This window comes from Tinamus guttatus, unplaced genomic scaffold (assembly GCF_059628265.1).
Source record: "Tinamus guttatus ecotype Peru unplaced genomic scaffold, ASM5962826v1 Tinamus_guttatus_pri_ptg000710l, whole genome shotgun sequence".
Taxonomy (NCBI): domain Eukaryota; kingdom Metazoa; phylum Chordata; class Aves; order Tinamiformes; family Tinamidae; genus Tinamus; species Tinamus guttatus.
Genome location: NW_028289244.1, coordinates 3526470 through 3544005, shown reverse-complemented (window position 1 = coordinate 3544005; position 17536 = coordinate 3526470). Strand labels below are relative to the sequence as shown.

Here is a 17536-nt window from a genome sequence, read left to right as displayed (position 1 = left end):
CAGGCTTAGCAGGGGAGATGCCACTGTGCCAGCTGCCAGAACAAGGAATCACCACAGCCTAGAGGGGGCATTTAAAGTTTTATTTGTCTTTGACAAATTCTCATAAAAACACTCTAATCCATTGGTTTTTAGTATTCAGGCAGCACAGAGTTCTGATATTATCAAGAGTGATATTAGAGAAGCAGTACAAACCAATCTACTTTAGCACAGGTGTAACTAGAAACACCCACACTTGTGAAAACTAATGGCCCTGCTTTCCTGGGCTGTACAGTTAAAATACAATACTCAGTAAAGGGTTACATTCACCACCCCATATAAATAAAATCTAATGTGGTAAAATTGGAACAGCAGAATGTGCAAGAGTCAAAGTAAAAATACATAGCTAGGTATTTTGCTAGTTAGAGCAATCACCATTTAACTGCATCTATATCGTAAGTGTCTCTTGTAGGTGCAAATGGGTTTTCAGTCTTCATTTCCAGTTAAAGTTCATCACTTTCGTATAGTCCAGACTGCTCAGCCAAACGCTGAAACTCTCCTTCTGGTGAGAAAGCTTGTTTCACATCCAGTCCTCTACCGTTGAGCGCCAAATACTTGCTGAAAGTTGGTCGAACCCGTAACTGCTTTGGGGCTGGAACTGGCTTGTTTGCATGTGCTGGAGGAGAGAGAAAAGTCTTAGAGGGTTTTCCCAGGCACCTATGATATGGCAACCCAAATGTTTTGAAATGCAATGTAAAACAGCAAACCCTGAGGACGGATTTAACAGATAAGCCTGTCTCTAGGACACTGGAGACTGATGGGAAGGCCCACATCCATCCTACTGCTTGGTATCACGCAAACTGTAGTCTTTAAGTAGTGCAGGCAGCAGATGCAGACACACCATGTACAAAGAACACATTTCACAGTATTTTGACACAGAGCAAATGCAATATCTTCCTGGACTAGTTACTTTTTGTCTGTGTCAGTATCTTGGGAAAGAAATCCACGCAGGAGTTAGCTTTACAAGGTTAATATTCAGGGCCTGTTCTGAATACAGAGGCAAGTGTCTGCCTCAGTTGTAGGCTGATGGTGCTGTGACGTGGTACTTACTTGCAACCTCCAGTCTGGCATGGCATGTGGCCACACCTGCTCCATTAACAGCAGATACCGTGTACCAGCCAGCGTCTTTCTTGTTGGCATTATGAATCAGGAGGCAAATCCTTCCCGTATTGTCATGCAACAAGCTGCAAAATTAAAGGGTTGATGCGTAAATGCTTAGAGGGGGAAGGAAATAAGGCAAAGACTCTGAAGTTAGAGAGGCAGCATACACACTGAGGAGTTGAGAACGCCCTAGAACAGTTTTTGCAGGGCATTGCAAATTGTTTAGGCATCAACACTGCGTTGGTGTGCTGTGAGAATACCACTCCTTCGCAGTGTGGTAGTGTGCAGGGGGCATCAAAACCCTCTTGTAGCCCATAGCACCTCAAAGCCTGATGAGCACATTGCACACTTCATCCTCCAGCCTGCCTGCCCCATGGGCACTGTGACTGCTACGAGCCTTCACAGTGGCATCTGGTCATCTTTCTGTGCTCTCAAACAAGACTCTGAGCATTGCCTCTGCCAACACATGGGCCTGTGTTACGTGTAGTAACTGAAAGGCATAGCTAGCCAGGGCTGCTGCTTTTAGAAACCAGCTCATTCAGTTTTGACTTAAACACTGGTTATCATTTTCTAACACACCAATGGCCAACTCATTAGTAGGATACCTTATTCGGTCTGTATTATATTGTACCATTTCATTGTTTCTTTTCCAGTAAATCCGGGGTGTTGGGATGGCAGAGATCTGGCATTCGAGCCTGGCTGTATCTCCTTCAAAAACTTTTTTGCTTTGTGGTTTGAAGACGAAAGTTGGAGGAGTATGATGCTCTTTTGCTAAATTAAAGAGGAAAGATGAGGAGGAATTATACTTAAGTATTGAATGTCAATAGCAGGCTTTGTTTACAAGCTTTTAGAAAGCTAAATGCAGAAGTAACTCCATAGTCTATGGGCAATTGCCAGGAGCAGCAGGATATAGTAGGCACAAATTCTGCTTTAGAAAGACAGTGGAGTAACATATTCTATCAATACTGTGATATCTGAGTCACTCCCTAGTTCAGACAGGATGCCTAAATATCCCAATACAAGTAATTTGAAGAAATACTGAGTCCCTGAAGTCTGCATTAGAATAATCTTGGAAAAGGTAAAGCAATTGTTATAAATTGAGCCCATGTACATGGAGGTCCACCTCTGCTTCCCAGTTGTTTGAGTGTCCCAAACACAGAGGCAGACATTAGACTACAGAAACTTGCCAGGTATTTATTAGTCGTCAGTATCTTACCAATTACTTCAACTTTTACTGCGAAAGAGGCTTCCCCTGCACGGTTCACAGCCACACATTCATACGTTCCTGCATCAGATGATTTGACTGCTTCAAAAATAAACGAGTGGAATCCTTTTTCTGACACTATCATTTTATGGAACTGGTCTTGGTGAACCATCCTTCCATTCAGATACCACATCACATCTGGAGTTGGCAGCCCACTAACCTGTAAAGGAGACAAAAGAAGTGAAGAGTTAGAGTTTTAACATAACACGAGGCCTTAAATGGCATAGGGAGTTGGATGCATTTACATTCACAAGTTAGGCATTTTGCCTTAAAATGACTAAAGATGGTGCCCAAGACAGGCAAGCTGTTGCGTGCTGCGCACACCACAAAGCTAATGGCACTGAAAGGGAAAGGCTGCCATTACTTTGAAGTCGAGCCTGCAGAATCGTCCCTCCTCAATAATCACATCTTCAGGCACTTGCGTAAAACGAGGCTGAAAAAATTTTTCCTGGATCGAGTCATGTCCGTGTTCATCTCCTCTTGAGGATGGTCTGCTCCTAAAAAGCACACGGTACCGGCTGCGTTAGTTGTGCAAAAGTTACCATAGCACAAATCACCTCAAAACACTGATTGCGGTCCCCAACCGTGCAATTTTGTTTTGCTTTTTCAGATGATGGGTTAGGCATGAGTTTTGATCAGCCTTTTATTTTGCATGAGGTATTTGATATAACATAGGAGTATCACATATATAAACTCATCTTTAGCCTAGTATCCCAAAGAATTTGCAAGAATAAGGTGAGCTGACTTTCATTGAGGTCTAAGGTCTGTATTTTTTCTTTACGTTGTTTGAACTTGCCTTCGGTGCAGGTACGTTATTTAGAATAGGAAGCATATTTATTGCCTGGAAACTTTTAGAATAAGGTCTTCAAGATTAGCTCAGAACAAGTTTATGCATTACCTTACGTGTGTCGTAGGAACCTGCAACCTGATGTTTTCTGCATTCTGCTGCTTGGAAAGAGAAAGGAAAAGATATGTTAACTTACAGAAAAGCTTAATTAGAAGCTGAAGGGAAACCCATTTTAAGATAGTATACTGAGCGCTGCTTAAAAGCAAACTGAGTGCTTCAAAAGCCTTTGGGATAAGATGTAAAGCCATTTGCCTCGGGAGCTAATATGCTGGGTTTTCACCCTAGACTTTTGGCCACGGCAGTAATGAGCACTATTAATAGCATGGCACAACTTCTCGTCACTTGGTGCAGGTGATAGGTGCAGTAGATGCCTTTGGCACCCAAGGCTTTTGGCAAGCCCAATAACCTTTGTTAGAGGGGAACAGTTCCACTACAGTATCTAAAATGGGAGCTAAGTACAGAGTGTCCTTCCCTACAGCAGGAATAGAAGTGGAATCACTGGCAAGAACACTGCTTTGTGCCCACTTAAATATGGTACCAAGAGCAATGGACATATGTTGGGCTGCAAAATATTTTTCTTTCTAGATCACAGCCCCAGCTAAGCCTACTGACAGCTCCACAGTCACATGAGTGGATCTTCTAAAGAACCCGGGATTGAATCCTGCTGGGAATTCAGATGATTGGAGAATACAAGTAGAGTTCATTACTAGAGACTCTTTTTAGCAGTGGAATCAGATAGAGAAAATTCTGCATGAGAATGTCAGGGGTATTTGCATTAAGCCATTATGGTGCTTGGTTCTGTGCTTGGTAGCCCAGTCCCGTGGAACACTTAAGCCTGGGTTTAAACTTCAAGCACAGAAGCATCTTCAGTTGAGCAGAAGTGTCATGTGAATAAGGGTTTTGTTGGATGGAGCTCAAAGCGAGTTTCAAAGGCAAGTGCTTCCATCTGCTCATTAGCACAAGTATTGCATAATTGGTTATCTTGTGAAATGATGCTGTAGAGATGAAGTTGCTGCTGATAATTCTAGTGTTCTGTTACACAGACTGGCTGTGCAGTAGGTTATTGAGGAGTCAGGAGCATGAATGAGTCACTGACTGATATTTAGAAACCAGACTGAGCAACGCAAACCAACTTCTCCTTCCACTCTTTGTGGAAGATCGACCCTTTTCAGGGACCTGCCATCATCCTGTTTTGGGCTGAATATTTCCTTGCTCTGTGGAAGATGAGGTGTCCCTTGCTTTCCAATATCCATCACATTCCCTGCTTTTGACATCAGGCCATTGCTTTTGACATCAGGCCAAACAGTTTCATTTCGACTCCAACTGCATGATCCTCCCATGCTGTGATCTTAAGTGCCCCATGCATTGAGGAGACCTTTGCTAACTGCATTTGGGAAGGTGTGTGACAACCTGCTGCTTCCCTCGGCATGCGTGCAGCCCAAGGGCGGCTTTCTCTGCTAAAACAGGTATCCAGAGCCACATCATTGATGTGTTTCCATTAACTTTGACCAAAGAAATGCCGAAGAAAGCTTTTCCCTGGCCTGTTTGGGATAAGCAATGAATGATGCAAGCCCCTAATTAAAATGTTTTTCAACATGCCAGTAGTAGTATCTCTTTGGCTATCGGCATGTAGGTTGCTAAAATAACCTCTTTGTCTCCCCTTAATGAGCGCAGTCTCTTGGAAAGGATCAAACCCAACCAAAACCCCTCCGAGGTCCTGACCCGTTATGGTCAGTCACTTATTCCAGGCAGCGACAGGTGTAAATCCTGCTGTCCTGGCCAAGTGTGAGCTCAGGCTGGGGAGCGGGTACCTGCGTCCTGCAGGCAGGAGCAACGTGCTGGGCAGCAGCTGTTGGAATTCCTGCCCAGAGAGGTCATTCCTCCAGATCAGGCCCAGTAAAGGGATGCAAGCGCTGCTATTAGAGGCTGCATAAACTCTCCCCTAGAAAGCCTCTGAAATGCAGCTCTATGGAGCAATGCTGTCCCCTTCCCTTTCCACTTCAGCCCCAAGGGAATCCCCCCTTGCCTCCCCACAGCAGTTCCAGCCACTCTCAACACAACCACCGTGAAATCCCTGCTGGAGGGACGGGGTCCCGGGTACCTGTGCGTTCTGCAGGCCTTCTTCACTCTGTGCTTCCAACACGGAGGCGGCATTTTCTGGTCCGAGCAGCCTGCGAGCCATTCTTTCTTCATAAGTTAATCGCTTAAAGCGGAGCGGAGAGGAAGTCTCGTTAGAAGTCCATGTGCTATTTCAGTTCATCTTGCAAGAGCACATTAATATGCCCCAAACTCAAGGTGTTGTCACTGAAAGCAGCAGCTGATTAGAGACCCCACGTCTCTTCCACAGGGTTTGCTGTCCGGGATGCCTACTGGAGTCAACCTCAATATATACACGAGTGCGATGCATAAAAGATTAAACTGTCTGTTCATCAAAGCCTTTTTAATTCCATCTGTGGCCTTCCACGCCTCCTCTTTCTGCGCTGGGATTATTTATGGATAACTGATGGCATCATCTCAGAAGCCAGAGTAAGTCGCAGGGTACCTTTCTATTAGTGCTGGGAAAGCTTTCCAAATCATTCAGTCATGGATTTACTTCAGGAACTGGGTGCTAATGTTCCTTTTCCCCCAAAAAGGCAAGAACTACACCTGGAATTTGTGCAGTGAGGACAAACTCCGGTTGAGCATGGCCAGAGCCTGAGGCCTATGTGCAATTGCTTCTTTGTAGGTAAAGGCCTGTGGGATCTCATGGGACTTTTCTTTAGAACAGAGCAAGAAACGTATTTTGCAAAACCCATAGGACCTTAATACCCCCGAGATCATTGCTGCTGTATGAGGTGTGGCTGAGACTGGCCGGTCGGTTCAGACTGCTGGAGGACAGGGGAAGGGGACAGGATCGTGACTGCATGAGCCTTATTTTCAGCCTGGCTTCCTATGGGAGGAAAAGCTGGCTTGCAAGAGCAAGCTTTGTTAAAGCAGATAGGACGTTCCTGTTAGGGATGCACAAGCTCGCATTTGACCTACTACATAGTTTGCCTTCAATATTTAAAATTATATATGACACAAACCTGTTTCTATTGAAGGTAACTGCAAAACTCCTCTCTACTGTTGGAAGGACTGTGAGAAGTGGGATAGCACTGGGCTTTCACCAGCCTACCTCCCAGTGGCAGGTTTTTTCCCACATTAGAGACCTGCTTGCTCTAGATGAGAATAAGAGACCTTCTAATAGCAGGCAGGATTAAAGATAAAAGCTTATGTATTTTCCTTGATTTGTTTTTGTTTGTATGCAGAGAAATCAAAGAGGATTTTCCACATGAAGTGATGCTAGAATGGGTTTCTAAACCCCAAGCAGTTGGGGTGCCTCTCTGGGTTTTAAGTATTCAGGGGTGGTTTATCAACCCTTGGCACTGGAAAACAGGGTGAGAACATGACTCAGGGTGAGAACCCTGAGCACTCTCCTTGGCTTTTTAAATTATCTGTGGATGTGGTGTTCTGTGGGATACCTGGTACAGAGTTTGTGCTACCTTCTTTGGGTATACAAATTCCTTAATCCAGAGCACAGCCTTCTTAATTTGACTGCATAATTTCAAGAATGCATAATGTGACTGCTGGCCAAGAGGGTGGGATAAAGGGGCAAGCCAAAGCAGCTTGGCCACGCTGCTGCCCCTGATTGCTGACAGGAGCCAGGGCAGCCCTTCCTGGGGAAGGGTCACAAAAGATGCAGACATTCAGCTGCCACAGTAGGTGCCTACAGCCAGATTTACAGCTACTGTCTCTGCTGCCACGCGTTCAGGCCGGCTTCCATCATCTCCTAACAATATACAGCTCCTTTCCTGGGAAGGAGCCTCTCGTGGTGGAGCTGGGCCCTGAAGCTGCCCCAGCAGCGCAGGCGTTTGCCTTCTAATAACAGGAATCACTATGAGTGCTTTAATCAGCAGGTTCTCCTTACCTGGTTGCCGTTCTGGAGAAGGTTGTCTTTGCATCGCAGCTTCCTTTCCAAGTCCTGAATGAGGGCTTCTTTTGTTCCTCGAATCTCGTGTTCTGATGTCCTCTGCATAGACTTGATGCTAGCTTGTTTGTTATACATCGGTTTTGAGTAACTACTCATGCAGAAAGGGGAAACAAAGTTATCCTTGTAGGCCTGCTTGGCTGTTCACTACAGCTACACATACCAAAATGTGACCCTGCTACCTCGAGACTATGGCTCAGATGAACCTGTAAAGCATTTGGGATATATGTAGGCCAGATCAGGGATCAAAGATCTAAGGGGAAGCATCATGGTCTAACCAAGTCACTGGTTGTCCTTCCACAACATTGTCAGTGTAGCCTGCTGTGGGCAGCATCCTTAAATTTGCTGTGGCCCTTCTCCTGTCCCATATGTTCCACTAAGGTTATCAATATTTTGAGGGAGCCTCTAGCTCCATTAAGTCCTGTGAGTTTGTCAAGGGACAAGTTAGTTGATTAGATGTGAACAAGTAGCTAATAGTTATTTACTTCTTCTGAGTACCAAAAATAATCCAAGCTAGGCTGGTTCTTTAGAAGCCTGTGCTACAAAGATAGCCCTGTATTCTATATCCTGTAGTCCATAATCAAGGGACACAATGAAGTCTTGACTGTGGTAATAAGGTAAGTCACAGACTTAATTCTGAAAGGTGTAAAGGAAAGAGGAGCATCCCTCCAAATGGGTTGTGAAAATCTACTAGGGGCCATAGAGCTATGCTGACAATATTTAACCCCATTCTCAAAGTGCAGTCAAGCTTTGTATTTGGTGGTTATGTCAGACAGTTATTTCTGTTCCTAATCTTCTTCCTTCAGTAGCTTGGGAGTTTGTTCTGCTGATGGGAACAGAGCAGACGAGCTATGATGCCAGTACGTATTCCCAGCTCTGGTTGAACTTCACTTGCACTTTCACCTTTCCCTTCCCTGCAGCATTGTGCTTCATGAAAAGCCCCAAACCTAGAAACATTCAGACTTCCTGAATATAAACTGCCATTTAAGCCAAAGTTTATATCGATGTGAGCAGGAACCCCCGCTATGCTCATCCCTGTTCTAATAGCTCCAGCTGAATGTTTCCTGCAAGCCAGGACCTCCAGCTAACATTGGCAGGAATAGAGGGCGATGAGAAGGCAAGACCCAGCTCCCTATGAGATCGCACTGACCTTGAAAGATATTTGGACTGCAGCCCAAACGTAAAATGATATAATACATATCCAGGAAAGAATTTGGTCTTTGGTCTGAAGGGGTAAAATTTTTCAAGAGACTGCCTTTTTGTTAGTGCATTTGATTAATGAAAACTATATTGTAAATAAGTTCAGATTATGATATGGAGCCTGGAAATACTGCTGAGACTGGCTAGGATTTTTAACTGTGCTTATATCTGAAAAATACTTTTTCTCCAATATAAGCCATATTTGTTGGCAGAAATTCTTTTAAGATGGATGCCCATCTTCTCCTCTGCATCTCCTTTTCACAAAGGGTCTCAATCACATCAAGCTAAACCATTCACAGCAAGCCAAGCAGAAGCCCAGCAGCCAGCGACACGGTGTAGCCAGTGACTCTATGTAGTTTAATTCCCAGTTTATAGTCCTCTCTTCCACACCGACACCAGGAGCGAGCGTTGAACCTCCTAACCCATCCACCTCACTCCCGCAAAGCCCTGCCTTGGATACCAGAAGTCGAAGGGAGTCATGCCGTTGGCTCCAGCAAAGCCAGCAGTCCAGTTGGGGTTGGGTTGGGTTGGTCAACGTGTGGGAGACGCCAGGTCAACCCCCACGAGGTGAAAGCGGGGGGAAGTTAGAAGCCTGTAGGTACTTACTGAGGATCCACAGGAGAAGGAGCCTGGCTGTTATATTCGGGCTGCGAGGGTAGCACTGAGCACAGGAATGCTGCGGGGGGTTGGTTAGGCATGGATATAAGCCGGTGGCCAGATGATGAGCTAGCAGGAGACTGCGCAGATGCAGGTGTGACGGGATATGTGGATTCCTTAGGGGCGCTACAGGAAGGCGAGGAGAGCGTGATTGAAGAGCTCAGCGATGAAGAGGAAGAAAATTTCTGCCCGCTAGGGTTACGTGGTTGTATTAGGATGGAGGACTGTTTGATTTGTCTGCTTGGCTCTGTAGAGGCTGCGGCTCCAGGAGGCTGCTGTTGCCCTTGACACATATTCTTAGCCTGGATAAAGTGTTTTGGACGTTCGTAGTTAAACATAGTTGGTTGGTACATAGAGGATACGGATGGGAAGTTATGGACACTCATAGGTGAGGTTTCACGACTGTCCTGGGTTTTTGTTGGTGACAACTGGCTTTGGATAGGTGGCTGGTAAAAATTAGATGGCAGGCCACAAAAGCTTTCCTGGCTGGGCTCCTGGATAGAGTGGAACCCTTGCCTTGCAGAATAGAGGCTGTCTTGGTGTGGATTTTCCCTTAAGGAAGACAATACAGATAAAATAAATTGTATGGAACAATCTGGGTTGCAAAAATACTAATTCATGAGCAGTCATTACCAGCCCAAAGAGCACAAAGTTCAGGCAACTGACAACCAAACCTTAAGCTTAAAATAAAGAGTTTCAGGATTGACTGGACCTGCTCCAGAACTATATGAACATTTCTGATTACAGCAACAAGTCACAGACTCTATCACACCCAGCTGCAGTGTTCACCACTGTTGTCTTATCCAGAAGAGCCCAATAAATGCTAAAAGAAATAGCTGTTGATTCATTGGGACGACCCACCACCTGCCCAAGCCTAAGCCAGCCTTAGACAGAAGAGCTAAGCAAGGGAATTTGCCACATACCATCCTAATTCAAGCTCTTTGGACCCTGCAGTTTTGTACCTCTCCCCTAATTTGTCCTGCAATAGTTTTTGAATTAATAGCTTTTTATAACCAATGGAGATTAGGAGTTGGAATGCCCAGGGCTACACTTCTCCATTTGCAGTGATGGATGCAGTTTGTTTTTATGGCTGGTAATAGCTGGAATGATACAACTGCGGGATGAAGTAGCACGAGCAGAGCTCCTCGGAGGTGCTGCATGTATTTTGCAGGTCAGTGATATCTAAACTGGGCTTCTCATTGCTTTACAAAAGAGGAAAGTTTAATTAAAGGGACCTGAGCTAAGCTGGTTAAAAACTGACAAACAACTTCAGCTCTGCAATAAATAAATTTTAGTCTCCTGCTAAAATAAGTGAAAAGGTACTAACATAAATGAGAATATAAATCCACACAGTTACATGTGTTGGAAAAAATTGTAATCTTGTCCCACTGAGATCAGCTGTTTTGCTGCTATATATACCCGGTATATTGTATTCCTTTCATCGGAGAGCCCAAAGGAGGGTTCCAGGAGGTCATAAATTCCCAGGAGGGGATCAGCTGAAGGCATCACTCTTGTTTTAAAGATTCAAAGCTTTCATTTTCTAACAGTATTTATCAGTATTAGCTGAAAATGAAGTTAAATAAACAGAAGTTTTCTAGTAAAAACTCCCTTTCTCCTTGTCATGCACTGCAATTTGAAGCCAGCTCAAATTTTTGGAGTGTTTCCAAACTATTTCTCATTCACTGGTGCAGAAACCTGCTTGAATGCTGTTTTAAAAACCTTTCTTTAATATCCTTGGCTGTATGTAGGTTCATTCAGTTCATTTATAGCCTACATATGAAAGTCATCCCTTACTTTATTTTCCAAAATACTGTAGTTAACCAGGATGCCAGATAAAGCCGCTGCCCCGTGTCGCACAGACTCACTCGTCGCTGCGAGGGTTCGCTTACGTTTTCCTCAAATCATCCCACCACCAAGTAGGAGAAAAACATACCAAAATCTCTGTTTCTAACTTTACAAGATAAAAAAGATAAAAAGCATGTACAATAGAAGAAGCTTTTTTTTTTTTTTTTTAAATCAAAGGTTTTTTTCCTTCTTTGCCTTCTATGCTACACTTGACAACTGAGTACCCTTAAGGCAGCTTTTCAACTCTGTATGACCCAGTGCATTGCAACACCAGCTCGCTAGCTAGATATGAAATAAAGAGTAGCACAGCAATAAATAAATAAAATGCACAAAACATCTTACCTACAGCCTAGAAGTTGTCACCTGGGCTTTCAGCAGTATTTTGGGAAGGGACTGTCATTCAGTGACATGGACTGTCATAGTAGCCCTCTGCGTAGCGTTATAAGACGAGAGGCTTTAATGTGCTGCCAGCTAGTGACAGCGGGACCTGCCTGTCCTCCTGCCTCCACCAGTGTCAGAATAAGAGTCTCCAGCCTCCAGTTGCCACTTCATTTAAAGGCCACAGCCTCCGTTTTCCGCAGGTGCCTGTGGTCAGTAGTGCCGGCAGCCTAAATCCTGCCCCGCCAGCAGCTCCCAATGGGGAGGGCTCAGCTCTTGTTCAGCCTCATGAGCTCTGGAGGTGCTGCAGGATTCCCTTGGTGTGGAGCAAGGCCAGCAGCTTGTTCTAGGTACTGAAGGGGTGATGGTTTGGTGCCTTTGTGAGTGTTTCAAATATTCCCAGCCTCAGCAAAGCAGGGTTGGAGCTCCCTGGTGCTATTTGTTGGGGCCCACTTCATCTATGGTCTGGAGGTGAAGCTTTACTTGGTAAATCCTGCAATTCTGTCCATTCTCTTGTCCTGGGCGAGGGCACTGCTGCTTTCCCAGCCAGGCTGAGCTGTGCTGCTGTCCCAGTGCTATGAAGGTGGGAGCTACTGCTCCCCACGTAGGACTGAAGGCTCCTCCACAGCCCATCCCTGGCCACCTCTCTGTTGGGAATGGCCCTCAGGGCACATTGCATGTGCTGAGATGCTCCCGTCTGGCTAATTCCTCCCTGAGCATCTCAGGGGAGATTCTTTTCTTCCTTCCTTCCTTCTCCAGAATGGGCTGCAGCTAATTGCATCCATAGGAGAAAAAAAACTTGGGCCTGCCTCCAAGGCTGTCTGCTTAAGGACAGCAGGCACCTGAATGTTAGATGTAAATCACACTTCAATAATTAATCCGCAGGCCTTCATCCCACAACAGTCTCTGTTGGCTGCTGGTCTGCCCCAATCCTGTACTTTATGGTATTATACTAATATGCATAATCAAAATCAGTGGTAAATTTAAACAGGTGTGTAAGTGTTTGAAGAAACAGAGGCATAAATAGAATAGCGCATACAAAAAGGCTATACTTGGCTGTAAAATATTGTTTAATATTCTATTATTTGTATGTGCTATTATACCTATTTAGCTGGATTAAAAGACCTAGTTATGCTGTCCTCACCAGGAGGGGAACAGATAGTGCTGGCAGATCAAGTGGTTTGTATCCCTTTTATTAAAGACTTCAGTGCTTATGCCTTAATTAAGCTTTAAACTGTTTTAAGTGTCTTAATTATAGTTTGCAAGCTCTTGTAAAATGTGTATCCCGCTGCTTTAGAAAAGAACCTGGTGAGTCCAGCAGCTCTGACCGTGTGTGGCCTTGTGTCTGCTCTGCCTTGACTGCGCCAAGTCTGCCTGCACAGTGATCTTTAATAGTTAATCCACCTTTAATACTTGCATTTAAACATCAGCCCACCACTTTGTGAGCTAAATTTACCTAGCCGCCCTTAATTGTGTGCTAATTTATTTTAATTCCTTGCAGGGGAAGCGATTAAGGGAGGAAGTGTGACCCTAGCTGTCTGTAGGGGCTGCTTGTTGATCCTTAAGCAGAAAATGCTGCAATAATTTGCAGGGAGCGTTGCATGCTGAACGAAAGGGACGCGAGGGTTATGTGAGCGGGCAGCTTTGTGCACTATAGGTGACCGTTGAGCTCAGGGGCTTCCTATGGACTTCAGTGAGGTTTGCTGCCCAACCGGAGGGCTGCAAGGCATCGGTCTGAGGACACCTTGGTATATTTAAAAGGCTGGGCACAACTCGGACAGCGTGCATGAGAGACAAGGCACAGGACAACGTGAGAACCACCAGGTAGGCGAAAAATTGGAAGAGCTAGAAGCTCAGAGGATAAAGGTAGAGGAATAAATCTCATAGCTTGTGTTAGGGTCACCTAATAGTGCTCCAGCCAGCACTGCTGAGTGTTAAGTTCAGCTTTTCTGTACTGCTTCAGTTTCCTTTCCAGGAGTGATAGCACATTGCATCTCCTCAGGTTCCCCTCGTTGCTTGCAGCGTATAGCAACAAATGGCTAGAAAAGCCTAAAGACTCTTCTACTTATTTTCTAAGTAATCTTAAATTGCCCTAAAAAGACCTGGCAGTAGGTTTAGCGCCTGAAGCCTCTCATTTTGCCTGGATTAAATTACTTTGCTGGACTCTATGCTGATTATTGACTTTAACACAGGCTGCTTTTTCTGCATCCTTAAGGAAAAGGGAGAAGGGAGCAATAAGCTGCAGATACAGTGGGCCCAAAAAGGCATAGTTGGAAGCAGCAGACTTCTAGAATTGCATTTTGCAGCTTTTGTGGAGTGACTGTTGCTAAGCAGTAATTTGGAGACGTGTGAGTACAAGGACCTCATTCACTTTATAGCTGCTCCTGGTAATAGCTCTGTTCTCTCATCGTGTTCCTTGCTGGTATTTCTTTTTGTCTCGCTAGTACAGCTTCAGCCACCCAGGCTACATGATACAGTTATAGGTCTAAATCTGTCTAATAAGACATCTACCGTATGTCAGAGAGTTGACCTTGCAAATACTGGCATGAACCTTCCTTAATGTGAATTAACAGCAGCATTTACAGTGTTAAATCCCATTCATAATGATATTTCAAAGCATATGTTACCAGTGTTGTGATAGAGGATTTCTAAGTGCACAGAGGTGGGTATTTCTAGAAAACGTTATAGTTTTCTCGCTTTACCTTGAGGCCTTTAAATACCATCCAAAATCTGGTTCATCAGCCCTGTCAGTCAAAAGCACGCTGCACTAGTTAACACTTTCATATAAACCAGATTTCTCGGAAGCTCTTGCATAGCTCATTTTGGTGGAGTGATTTTCATCCCTTCATGCAGGATGTCAGATACCGTGTGTCAAACTAACCAGAACTTTAACCACCCCAATACGTCTCACAAGGGTTTGGTTTTGCTCTCTAGATAGTTAAGAGCCTGCCTTGTTTGCAATAACAAAAGGATGAAGCTCAGCAGTGCCAGCAAGCTCAGCTCTATCTCTAGGCGCGTGGGGCTGCGGTAGCTGAGAGTGTTTCCTTGAAAGCAACGCAGTTTTTACACGCTGGGCTGGTGATACTTGAGGACAACAGCCCATGCGCAGCTTCAGTGCAGGTAACGAGCCAGCCCACTGCAGCTGTACAGGGCAGTAACGTCCTCTGGCCCATGTGAGTCCCCTTTAGGTGACAGGGCACCTTCACCCAGGGCTTTACCTCTGCATGAGGCCCTGGGCGTTTGTGCTGCCTGGGTTTTGTGGAGGGGCTCGGTGCTAAACCGAGAGCTGCTTTTGAGAGATCTGCGCTTATGGAATTGCTAAGAAAACTTGCAAACTCTACCTTGTTTTGTTTCTGTGGTATGATTAAACTAGCTAAATAGCAGTGTGAGTAAATAGCAGCTTGAGAGTTACGCTTGGGGCAGAAAATGGACTCGGTCCTATTATGAGAGGTGATACTTCATCCTTAGGGAAGATTTCTCCCTTCTGAACAAAGCTTTGGTAGGACAAGGGGCAGGAGAACTTCACTGGGATGCTGGAATCACTGAAGACTCATCCTATATCACTTAAAACCACCCTGAGGATGAGATTTTTTTTCTCCCCCCTTTGCCTTACCGCAGAGGTGAAGCCTGGGGCGAATTCTCATAAACACCAGGAAAGTCTTCGGTTTCGCTCCCGGAGTTGGGCCGGCTGGTGGTGGCGGTGGATCCCGCTCGCCGGCCCGGCCCCGGCGTCTCCGGCCCGGTGCCGTAGGGTGCCTGTCCCACCGTGTCCCGCTCCGTGGCAGTGGCCTGGCTGCTCCTAGGCAAGGAGGGTTTCTTGGTGGCCACTGGCACCGGGGAGGCACCCGCAAAGCTTTCCAGCTCCTTCACTCCTGCGAGGGGGATTGAACACAGTTCAGCCCGTCTGTCTGCAGCAGGCTACGAGCACGAGACGGGCAAGTTGTGTGCTGTGATGAACAAGGTGTCGATACCCACAGCGCTTAGTTGCTCAGTTTGGAGAGCTACGTGCTTACCTGGGGAGACTGAGAGCCGCGCGCTGGACGCTGCTGTTCCAAACTCATTCTCAGCCACGCATTTAAATATCCCAGAGTCTTCTGGAAAAGCTTCGGTGATGACCAGTGTGCAGACTTCCTCTGAAACAACGAATGGAGACGCACTGTAAGGACCACATGTCCAGCAGTGGGACCTGGTCCTTGCAGACAGGGCTGTTAGTCATGGGGTTTGGTAGCAAGAAGTGGTATGAAGAGCATAGGAATGAAGGGATTTGGAGGGAGGTGAAGGAAGGATCTTTTTGCCTGTGACTTTAAGGAAAACAACCCAGAAGAGCCCACAGATTAGTGCGATGGACATGTTTCCAGCGTCTCTTAGCACACAGGATGCTCTCTAGCTGGAAAGCGACTCTGCCTTTTGACTGTGTTGCTAAATAAACCAGGGGTTTGTGTCAAAACCAAGTGCCTGGAAGCTGTTAGTGGGAGACTGAACATGGCATCTGCTGTGTCCCTTTCAGCATTGCTGTTTTATCTTGGGTTAGGTGAGGGTGAAAACTAAGCTTAGGGTAAGTGAACTGAGATGATGTCTAACAAGAGAGATGTGATGTACTTACCGGGGACTGCTGATGAGCAAGCCTCTGCTCAAAATAAGAGAGAAAATAATTAAATGCTTATAAAAGCCAAAATGGAAGAAAAACCTTCAGCCCCCACTCACTTGCCTCCCTCAGCTGGTTACAAAAAGCCCATTTCCATGTCCGTAAGAAGGAAGCTTTGAGTCCATTTGAATTTCTGCTGGGAAAAGGTCAGATTTGACCGAAGCCTGATGGCACAAACCCCTCTCCACTGAGGCCATATAGAAGGTGCTTAAATTGAGCTGCAATTACAGCATATTGTGACAGTGGCTTCATGGCTCAGCACCAGCAACTATCACCCTTGCAGGCCCTTCCCACAGTGTCTGCTCTGCTCGTGTGTCCCTAGAGAAGGAAGGGACAGGATCTGCACAGCAGTGAGCAAGGGCAGATCATCTGGCTTTTAAACCAAATTCTGCCTCTAGGAATGTGTATTGCCCTCTAATTGTCATAGTATTTCTTGTTGCTATCCCGATAAAATTAATGTGCTTTAGAGAGGCATAGCAATACCTACTTTTCCGCAGTATTCGGAAATCTGCAGAATCTATCACCGGGTCATATTCTCTGTACCAGTGAACCTGTAAGGTTGGTGTGGTGCGAATGCGACATTCAAATACCACTAATTGACCCTTCGTAGCTCTGATGTTTTGTAGACCCTGGAGGAGGAGAAAATGATGTGAGATGGTTGACAGTAATTGCTTAAATGGGGACATGCTTAGGCAATCAAACACTCTTTAGTGAATAAGATGATGTCATGACTCTATTTTACTTAAAATAATTGACTTGCTTCTAGATATATTTGAGGTCAGTTGAGCGCCAATGTTTTTTTTCCACCTATAGGCCAGTGCTCATGTAAAAGCTTTAACTTGCTCATGCATTCAAATCAAAACAAGAATGCAGGAAAAACCTCTAATTCCAGTGGATGGCATAAAATAAAGGAGGCTACCATGGGAGTTTCCACTTCAGCCTTCTTTGTAGCAAATAAATGAGATGGTTTCATGTGAGCGGTTCTCTTTGTCGGGGTCGTTTACCAATTAAGATACTAGTTTGATAGTGTCCCTAATGAAGTGTCTTGGGTTTTTGAAATGTAAATGAGCCATCCCCAGGGGTTTTCTAAAGGTAGAATAAAACTCAGGCTAATGCTGGGGTTGAAGTTACAGAAGAAGCCATATTTTTCAGCCAACTTTTGTTCTTTACCTTTGTGAATACAGGTGTGGTTCCATAGGAAGACCCTGTCTGGCTCGTAGAAGGACTCTGCATCTATATAGCAAAGAAAAGTGATTTTATAGCTTGCATTTCTCACGTGCAGAAACCCAGTGGTGCTGCTGACGCTTTACTTTGAAACAGGGGAAGGTGCTAGAAAGTTTTCTCTGGTTTCCATGCACCAGCCTATCATATACCCTGGGGAGAGTCTCCTTTCAAGTGCTCCAAGAAAAAATGCTTTACTGCACTGTGAGCAACAAGTTAGTGGAAAGAAGAGCTGATAACCTGTAAGTGTTGCTGGTCATACAGGGCATAAAAGCCAATTCACATCTTGGAGTCTCTCTGTACAGCTCAATGTTGCCTCCCAGGAGCTGTCCTCTT

General features: G+C 45.3%; 1 protein-coding gene across 1 annotated transcript; it reads right to left on the bottom strand.

Moving 5' to 3' along the window:
* Window positions 1–123: 123 nt before the first annotated feature.
* Window positions 124–17212, bottom strand: MYOT (myotilin). Its single transcript, XM_088536962.1, has 14 exons — window positions 17150–17212; window positions 16467–16608; window positions 15938–15961; window positions 15348–15467; window positions 14948–15206; window positions 9061–9663; window positions 7195–7345; window positions 5350–5451; window positions 3300–3349; window positions 2766–2898; window positions 2354–2561; window positions 1743–1908; window positions 1087–1220; window positions 124–652 (listed from the first exon to the last, which is right to left on the bottom strand). The coding sequence occupies exons 1-14, from the start codon at window positions 17210–17212 to the stop codon at window positions 480–482; spliced, it is 2328 nt and encodes a 775-aa protein (XP_088393088.1). The 3' UTR covers window positions 124–479.
* Window positions 17213–17536: the final 324 nt, after the last annotated feature.

What these genes read in the sequence shown, in the direction of transcription:
- MYOT (XM_088536962.1), bottom strand. Translation starts at nt 17,212, where the DNA reads ATGCAGAGTCCTTCTACGAGCCAGACAGGGTCTTCCTATGGAACCACA. An exon ending in TTGCTCATCAGCAGTCCCCG is followed by an intron (nt 15,468 to 15,937) that starts GTAAGTACATCA and finishes TCGTTGTTTCAG; the next exon opens with AGGAAGTCTGCACACTGGTC. An exon ending in GCGGCTCTCAGTCTCCCCAG is followed by an intron (nt 15,207 to 15,347) that starts GTAAGCACGTAG and finishes TCCCCCTCGCAG; the next exon opens with GAGTGAAGGAGCTGGAAAGC.